General features: G+C 44.1%; 2 protein-coding genes across 2 annotated transcripts; one reads left to right on the forward strand and one right to left on the reverse strand.

Annotated features, from left to right (window-relative positions):
- Positions 1–1,515: 1,515 nt before the first annotated feature.
- On the reverse strand, positions 1,516–6,289 carry LOC111155552 (ribonuclease P/MRP subunit p38). The gene is made up of 3 exons (XM_022515768.1): positions 6,195–6,289; positions 3,787–3,909; positions 1,516–2,465 (listed from the first exon to the last, which is right to left on the reverse strand). Exon 3 carries the CDS (start codon positions 2,449–2,451, stop codon positions 1,606–1,608), a length of 846 nt encoding a protein of 281 aa, XP_022371476.1. The 5' UTR covers positions 2,452–2,465; positions 3,787–3,909; positions 6,195–6,289; the 3' UTR covers positions 1,516–1,605.
- Positions 5,557–6,935, forward strand: LOC111155513 (chromosome unknown C10orf111 homolog). Its single transcript, XM_022515685.1, is given in 5 exon segments — positions 5,557–5,611; positions 5,819–5,925; positions 6,615–6,666; positions 6,669–6,792; positions 6,794–6,935. Coding segments are annotated over 5 exon segments (480 nt in total).
- The last annotated feature ends 2,403 nt before the right edge of the window (positions 6,936–9,338 follow it).

A 9,338-nucleotide genomic window follows, 5' to 3' on the forward strand; every position in this document is an offset into this window, starting at 1 on the left:
GGGATTTGTTGACCCTGACTTACACTAGAGCTGAAAGCCACTCTCCACACCTTCCTACCATCATCCTAAAGACAGACCCACAGCTGTGACTACCACTAGAGGGCATTCGGGGACCGCACAGTAGCACGTAATTCAGACAGCTGTGTTTACCTCTCTGAAGACCCAGAGAAGACTTCTCATATAGGACGATTCGGACTCCACTGCATTACCATTCTTTCTTAACAGAGGGGGGTAGCTTCGGAAGCAAAACTGAACCAATCCACCAAAACACCAAGAATTAAGTAAATGGGATTTTAATCTGGAGTCAAGGCTCTAGTGGGGAATTGTGTTCCACTCATTTTTAAGGCACAATCCTAATGATGTAGGTTTTCAGATGATTGAAGAACTGCCAGTCAGTATATCACAAGCTCGCCTTGTGATAAAACTGTGGCACTTTTATTTGTTTATAGAATTCAGATGCTTTTACTCATTTTTAAGTACAGCAATTAATAGCATATTTTCCTTTTTATAAGCCCTCGTCATAATTTAGAGATTACCAGTGAACATTTCAAAATTGAAAAATGATAAAACTGCTTGTGTTGATAGTTATTAGGATTAAATTTCACTGCAATATACAGTGTCTTATAGATTGAAAAAAGCGTTGTCCTACATCTTTGTCAACAATGGAAATGCTCTATTCCATGAGGTATCTTTCCCTCCCCTCCCCCCTGTTTCAGCCAGGATGGCATTTAGTAAAATTTAAATGAACAGAGGTGGCATAATCCAAGAGTCAGCCAGAATTTAGGCTGAAAGTCGACTTTAGCAGTCCAGTACCTTCCTAAATAACAAAAGGACCTTTTCCAAACACATACTGCAAATAGCAGACACTTTAAACCACACATAGAAGATTGATTACACTCCATTTCCTAACATGAAGAACCCCAGTCATTGCACAAACCCATCTCTGAGACCTCAAGCTCCTCATTTTATTTTTTAATTCTACATTTGACCTAATTACCAGCATACTTTTTTACCCATGTTAAATTTCCAAGGAAATAAGTTAACCATGTAGAGGGATGAATTTCAACCATTCAGAATACCATATCTGGCTTTTTCCTATAAACATTAAGCTCATGCATATGCCTACCTACAAAGTCAACAGGAAGTTAAAAAAAAAAAAAATTTTTTTCTGATGTTTCTGAAGACAATGTATTGCTTGGTGTTTACTATCTTTCTTTTAAAACTGATCGATCTCCAGTCCAGTTTCATCTGCATTACTAACTAGAACTTGTTTACTGTGGCTCATTTTCCAAGTCTGATAGAAAGATGTCAAGTGGTGTAGGATACAGAATTTCTTGCTTACAAGCATTGTACCAGCCTTTTAAAAAGTGAACTTATACAAGCATGGACATTAGTTTCAATAAATTTTTGTTTTGCTATTCATGCTTTTGAAAATTTTCTGCACTTGTTTTTAAGCATCAGCCTATTTATAGTCTTACACATATGAAAGAAATGTTACTAAAAGTATCCCAAGAATATATGTAAAAATAACACATTTTATTAGTTTCAAGGCTACTTTACAAAGCGTCATTTTACAGCTCTGTGATATGACAAGTTTAGATAAAATTACTTTGAAGTTGTTTTTTTACCTTTGGGTGGTTTCCTTATCTTATTGGGGTTTGGAATCACTTTCTTTATTTTAAGGGGTTGTAACACTACAGCCTGCTGACCTTCAACAGGCTTCCTTTTATGTTTAGAGAGGTCTTCAAAGGAAGTCTCCAAAATTTCTTTGTCTTGGCTTTCCAAAGATTCAGTGTCTAAATTTTCCGTGGACTCTTCCGGTCTGCCCTGGAGCCATGGTACGTGTAGACTGGGTACTCGGGGAATTATGGCTTTGACTTCATCAATAAAGGCAGTGGTGTCCTTTCTGAACCCCAGGGCCAGGACACATTTTAAGCCAATGACAGGTGCGAGTGTCTCGCTGAGACGGGGAACCTGACAAGCAGGAACAGATCTGCTCAGACTTAACTGAATCAGGTGTGAGGTGATGAGCGCAGGCTTGGCTGACTTACACACGAGTACCAGCAGCAGCCCATTCCTTTCCAGAGCTCTGGTAACTTCATTAACGCCAATGGCCAGCTGCTTCCTGACACAGAGAGGAGTCCAGCCTGACCCTTGCTCATTATCTTCTGGGTGTTTCTCCTTCAGATCCTCACTCATACCAACCTCTGTGCTACATTTGTCTGAGCTTTGTTTTTTTAAAAACTGCTTTTTCTTTTTCTTCTTATCTTCCATCTTCTGAAGCCCAAGAGATTTAAATCTGTCTTCAAGGGTCTGTAGCATGAAGTGCATGTCTTCTCTGTCTAGCGTGCTCCAGCAGACAGTGTATGGGTTGTTCAATGATGTCTTTACTGTTAAAGGTCTTGTCTTCCGAACAGAGCCCCTTCCCGGAGCTTGAGGAGCTGCAGCCATTCTGAAAATCCCTCCTAAAGCAGCAGAGGACAAAGTAAATTCGTGTCACTAGCAATGCATGTCGAAGAATATCCTATTTGTACGCTGATTCCTGATAGGCTATAGCAAGCCCGACGTTATAGAACCAATGACATGACCATACGCTAAAAACCTCTTTTAAGAATAAGGAATTTATTCTCCCCATTTTTTCATGACTTTGTCTATTCATATACTGGTAATATATAAGTATTTTGCATTACTGCAATCGCAGTGAAATTCTACTGATTTCCTTTATTAAAAATGTTCCGTGTTTCTACCTGTCCATGATTATCTTTTTTAATGACTGTGCGGTATTAATCTTACAAATCTGTTACCATTTTTTTTTTAAGGATTTTTATTTTATTTATTTGACAGATAGAGATCACAAGTAGGCAGAGAGGCAGACAGAGAGAGAGGGGGAAGCAGGCTCCCCGCTGAGTAGAGAGCCCGATGTGGAGCTTGATCCCAGGACCCTGGTCATGACCCGAGCCGAAGGCAGAGGTTTTAACCCACTGAGCCACCCAGGCGCCCCTGTTACCATTTTCTGAGCTGCTCTCCATTTGGGCCTCCATCCCACAAAGACCCCTTGAGCGCCTTCCGTGTGCAGGCAGCATTCTGGCTACAGGGTTCGGCACTGAACAAGTCCACCTGCATGGAGCCCCAAGCTGTGCAGGCCCGGGAGCCTCTGCTCTTCATCAGCAGGCAGGTGTGGGTGTTCAAGAACCAGAATAGTAATCTATGCACCCGATCAGAAATTCCAATGATACTTTCTTTCTATGCCCTTTTAGAAGTCTCCCTCCCTCCCTGGACTCTAAGCTTCTTGTATGTCCCTCTTTAAACATCTCCTATGTACACAGGTATATATTCCCCCTTCTTAACAGAAGCTCACAGCTTCTGTAGCTGGCAACTTGATGAAAACTAGGGAAATTTTGCAATGAAACTTAAAAACACTAATCCGTTAAAGAAAAGTAAGGATCCTTTTTGGGAAAATGTTACAAACAACTGACATAGGAACATATCCTGGCTCTGCTTCCCAGAACAAGCATGTTTCTCTTCCCTCAGTTTTATTCCTCACTAAATCCTGTTGCTCAGCTAAGAACTACAGTGACCTGCATGGCAAAACTGAAGGAAGTTAAATGAGCCAGCCCCCTGAGAAGTCTGGCATCTGGAACTGTACCTATTTTCAGATGATCAGACTTTCTCCCTCCAGACAGTCCCTCATTCCAGGTGGTCATTTATCCCACTGAGGCCTGCCTTCCCCCAAATGCCCCATGCACAGTTAATAATTACATCCTCTCCAATTAAACTTCCACTCACCAGGCTGGCTACTGATGGTAAAGAGCAGGTGTCTTCACGGAGTGTGTCAGAATTTAGAAGGCATTTTCTCCACGTATTACTTGATTCTATTTCTCCATGTATTACTTGCTTCTCAAAAAATTCCTATAGAATTGCCCAATATGTGGGTGAAGAAAGAGGTTAAAAGTCACAACCGGTTTTCCAAACCCAAAGTTTATGCTTTCTCAATCCTGGCTGTACCTCAAAAATAACCTGCTACCTTTTAAAACATCCAGATGGTTGGTCCTTATCCCGGATGTACTGAACTAGAATCCCTGAGAATAGGACCAGGACACCTGTATTTGTTTAAAACAAAACAAAACACAAAAACAAAAGAACTGTCCAGGTGAGTCTGATCCAGAACAGGGTTACAACAGCTGGAGTAGGACAGGATGCCTCTTGACCCTGGACAGCCATGAGAAATGGCCTCCTAACCTCCACTGGTCTCCACTGCACCTCCTAAGTCACCTTCTAACAGAAATCCAAAACTCAGCTCCTGGGGGCAGGATCAGACCTCCTTCATGCCAGTGCTGCTGGGGCCTCTCTACCTGCTGTACAAGCTGCTTCCTCCATCCCAGCCCCTCTGCACAGCCCTCCTCATCCCCCATTTTCTCCGTGTTCCCCTTCAGCTCAGGGAGTCAGGAAGTAGCTCAGCCAAATCCGGTTGGGATTGGTAAAGGCTGGTATCAGGTTGAAGGTGGTCAGGAAAATGAGCAAGACAAATACGATCTAATAGAGCTCTTGCCAAACTGCAAGTCAGCTTATGGGCCTCAGCATTCAAACAGCACAGAAATCCTTTAAGTATGTTGTGGGTCCCAGAAGGTGAGCAAGCTAGGCATGAACTCCTGTCTTCAGAATCGGGAGGGGAGGGATTGCGAGCCAAGTAGTTTGGAGAAGCAGAATCTTAACACCGTATAATCCAAAAATAGTACTGATTGATGAGAAGGTAACGGTTTTGGAGGAGAAAAACAGGAAGGCTTTGCTGAGGTGCCTTTTGAGCTAGGTGTCGGAGGCATTCACTACCTACAGGATCAAGGGCAAACCCTTTAAGGTGACTTACAAGGCCCTCCACACTCTGGCCTTCCACTGGCCTCTCCCACCATGCATAATTACATCCCACTACCGAACCCCTTACTGTTGTTGAACAAGGCCACCAGTCTCTAACCTCCACATCCACATTATTCCCTTCCACCTTCAGCCCCACAACCACTTTTCCTCAGCAAGTATTTCTGGATTATCCACAACGCACCAAGCCATACAGTATTAAAGTAAAAACAGCTAACTACGTCTCAAGGTGCTTAGAATCCATGAAAAAGACTTATCACGAGGTAATAACAGGATGTGCACAGTCAAGTCCAGGAACTACAGAATACTAAGGAAATAGCAGAAGCCCAACTTAAGGGGTCAGAAAAGAGGTCCTGGAGAAAGTGACCTTTTAACCTACATCTGAAGAGTGCCTGCCAAAGGGAGTATGAAGTAGAAAGAGTATCCCAGGGAACAACATTAACGAAATGAAGTTAAGTTCAATGTCGCTGGGGCAGAGATGTTGAGATATTAGGTAGGGAAAGGAAGCAAGGACGAGAGGTGAAGGTCCTTGCAAAGCTTATAATGGGAAGCAACTGTAACGTTTAAAACAGAAGAGTGCCGCGCCGTGATTTCAAAGGCATTGCAACAAGGTCTCTGCGGATTCCCCGCCTGGAAGCGTCCTTTGCCAAGAGTGGAAGGAGGAAAGAGGTTCCCAGAGTAGGCATGATGGTGGCCTGCACTAGAGTCGCCGCAGAGGGGATGGAGCTGAAATACTTAAGAGGTAGAATCTACCAGGGTTGGTGCTATCAACCGGAGTAAAACAAGGAAGGACTCCGGTCTCCAGATCTGGTAGCGAAGGGGAGGACAGTCCCAGCTCCCCTTGGTTGCATTCCTGTCCCAGAGTCCCCGTGTTTACCGCCCGTATCTAGAGCCCTCATTCTTTACTACTCAGATTCGCCAACATTTTGTGATCCGTCCCCGGTTCTAGGCTGTGGGGCACTGAAGGACCAGGGTGGGCTTTCTCTTACTATCTCCCGTACCCTACAGATGCTCAACTCCAGACAGGAGAGTAAACCAAGGCCCGGAGGCAGGAAAGTACGCCCGTTCCCGCGGGGGTGGCTCGGCCGGAAAGAGAGGGGTCTCGGGGAAGACCTCGGGACCTCGCATGCCTGCAGCCCTCCGCCGCCTCCCAGGCCGGATCCCACCCGGGGGCGCCCCTCCGGTCCCCCTGCGTCCTCCGCATCCCGCTCCCACTCACGAAGGCAACCGCACCACCTCCACGTGCGACGCGCGTGCGCAGAGCCCTCGCCCTCCCTGGCCCCGCCTTCCAAATGCTCTGAGAGCTTCGCATCTCATCATCTCACCTTGTCACTCACTATGGAGAGAGTCAGCCCACTGAGCCGCGAGTCCCCAACTACAGAAGACCCGCGTTTGGGAATGCGGTAAGGAGGCTCAGGACCCAGCCCTACAGCGGCAGTGCGCAGGCGCACCGTCGGTCTCGCGAGACCTCACGGTTGCCTTGGTAACGCGCGGTTCACAGGCTGCACTACTAGTTTGCCGGGATGTTCTACCGCCGGTAGTCGCGGGAAGGCTGGTTCTCTCATATGTTGCCCATTCCATTCTAATCCAATTTCTGCCTTTCAGCGCCTGGCAGTCCTAGCTCTCTCTCTCTTCTCGCTTTTCTGTATTTGGCTTGCCTAAGGGGATGCGAAACCCTAGTCCCTGTCCAGTGTACCCATCTCCGTCGACTCTCCTGCACCAGAAAATCAAGATGATGATTTGAGAAAAAAAATGTGCCTACAGGCAACAGTGTAGGCAATCTTGAGCCCCCTGAAAGAGGAGAGTGAAGGCTTCTTTGTGTTCCGCGACAGCAGCTCTGAAAACTTAAAACGTCTGCAGTAGTTCCTTGGACCAGTGGAAACTAAAGGTACGAATGGAGTCGCTGGGGAATCATGGACAACTGTAAACAGCTGAAGGACATTTGCAAGGTCAGGCATCTGAATCTGTTGATTTACCCGTGGTGAGAACTTAGAAGAAAGTAGGTTGCTTCTGACCTAAAGAGCCTCCTCCCTCGCCATCCCAGTCCTTTCTCTTTTCCAGCCTAACTTAGTCCCCCTTACTCCATTTGTCTCAGAACTTTCCCCTTCTCAATCTCTTCACTGCTCATTTGGTTTTCCATTTTTAAATCTATTTTCTCCATTTTCAGTTTTTATCACCTACATGGTACCTAACTGACCATAAAGAAAAGGAAACAAACAAACAACAACAACAAAAAGTGTTCCTTTTGGTCAAAGATTTCTGCAGGTTACACAGAGTTAAAGTAAAATGTGATTTTTAAAAAAAAATTACAATTAAAAACTTAAGTAGAATGAAGTTACAGCGAGTTTGAATGTAGCAATGGACTTTTGTAAAATGTATTGGCTCATGATAAACTGCAGACATCCAGTCTTAGATCTAGCTTACTGTAGTCTTAGATCTAGCTTTCAAGCTGTAAGAGAAATGTGGACACACATATCTAATTGAAATGCTCAAGTCATGAGAAAGAATTGTGCACAAGTTTTTGTCCCCCTAAGGTTCCAGAGTGTAGAGTGAGATTTACAACATCGTTTCAGTTCACATTCGCTCTATGAAGATTACCTCCCATTACATCCCACAGCTCTGGAGCCAGTTTGCCTGCTTGAAATCCTAGCTTCATCTCAGGCTAGGCATGTGACCCCTAAAGCAAGCTAATGAACCCTCTCCATGAAGTGATAAAAATAGTACCCGTTGTGCTTATTGGAGAGATAATCTGTGTAAGATGCTTAGCATGGTCCCTGGCCTGCAGAAAGTGCTTGATAATTCTGTGATGAATAGTGACAACCTGAATGAGGAGATAATAAAAATTAATAGTAGCCTCTATGACTTTCGTGCTTGTCTTATTTTGAGACTACCAGTGTGATCGCCACAAGAACTTTGCTAAAATGATGGTGTTTCAAAGGTAATTTCTCTCATTTGGATCGCACAAACTTTACAAGAAAAAAGTAAGCAATCATCCCATGACCCGATTACCTCAAAACATATTTCCTTTCTGTGTTCCCTTGTAATTTGTTTCACATTTATACATGCATTCAAATTGCGAAATAATAACACAGACTAAATATTGTGATTTTCTTCCCATGTAACACTTTTGAATGTCTCTCATATCGTCTTCAAGGTATCACTTTAACTCATATGTGTGTATGTGTATATACCTATATACACATATACACACACACATATATATACCTATATATATAAAATATCTAATGACAGCTGCTACAATTATTTTACCCTGTGAAACCTCAATTTGGTTTTTGAATAACAAAATGTTCTTTTTTTTTTTTTTTTAGATTTTTATTTATTTATTCAACAGAGAAAGAGAGAGATCACAAGTAGGCAGAGAGCCAGGCAGAGAGGGTGGGGAAGCAGGCTCCCCGCTGTGCAGAGAGCCCGATGTGGGGCTCAATCCCAGGACCCTGAGACCACGACCTGAGCCAAAGGCAGAGGCCCAACCCACCGAGCCACCCAGGCGCCCCTAAAATGTTCTTTTTTATATTAACTCTAGAATTGGGCTGTTGTTAGAGTTATATGCTTGTCATGATGTAAGAGTGGCTTAAGGGACCTGGTGATAAATCATGTCATGAGAGACTATGTAAATGTGTAAATGTGAAGTGTTTCAAGCAGCTAAGTCACAGCTGGTGGCAGTGCCACGTGTCTGTAGATAAGGTCAGTAAGGAGAAAAAGCATCTATTTGGATTTAGACCATTTATTTTACTTAGAAGACAGCAAAAGCAAGATCAGCAGGATCTTATGCCCATGGGACAACCACCCTAGTCCCAGAGATCAATTAACCACGGATGTCCTGAGTGATGTGTGACTCTGCATTAACAAATCAACTTTATGCTTCAGCTCAGCGGGAAGCTTGCTTCTCCCTCTTCCACTCCCCCTGCTTGTGTTCCCTCTCTATGTCTCTCTCTCTCTCTGTCAAATTAAAAAAAAAAAAAAGAAGAAGAAGCCCACAGCTATACCCTAAGATGGTGAGGGGATGCAGGGAAACGGGAGGGCAACATGAAAAGCATTATTAGTCTCCACCAAAACTAGAGAAATGGAAGAGAAACAGTTTTGTGGAAGTTTCCCAAGAGATAAGGACCTAGGAGCACTTGGGTGGCGCAGTCAGTTAAGCATCCAACTCTTGATTTTGGTTCAGGTCATGATTCAGGGTAGTGAGACTGAGCCCTGCTCTTTAAGATTCTCTCTCCCTGAAGAATAAATGAAACAAGATGGGATTGGGAGGGAAACAAACCATAAGTGACTCTAGTCTCACAAAAGAAACTGAGGGTTGCTGGGGGGAGGGGTGTTGGGAGAGGGGGGTGGGGTTATGGACATTGGGGAGGGTATGTGCTGGGGTGAGTGCTGTGAAGTGTGTAAACCTGGCGATTCACAGACCTGTACCCCTGGGATAAAAATATATGTTTATAAAAAATAAAAAT

Source organism: Enhydra lutris, unplaced genomic scaffold, assembly GCF_002288905.1.
Source record: "Enhydra lutris kenyoni isolate GAN:26980312 unplaced genomic scaffold, ASM228890v2 scaffoldscaffold42, whole genome shotgun sequence".
NCBI lineage: Eukaryota > Metazoa > Chordata > Mammalia > Carnivora > Mustelidae > Enhydra > Enhydra lutris.

What these genes read in the sequence shown, in the direction of transcription:
- LOC111155552 (XM_022515768.1), bottom strand. Translation starts at nt 2,451, where the DNA reads ATGGCTGCAGCTCCTCAAGCTCCGGGAAGGGGCTCTGTTCGGAAGACA.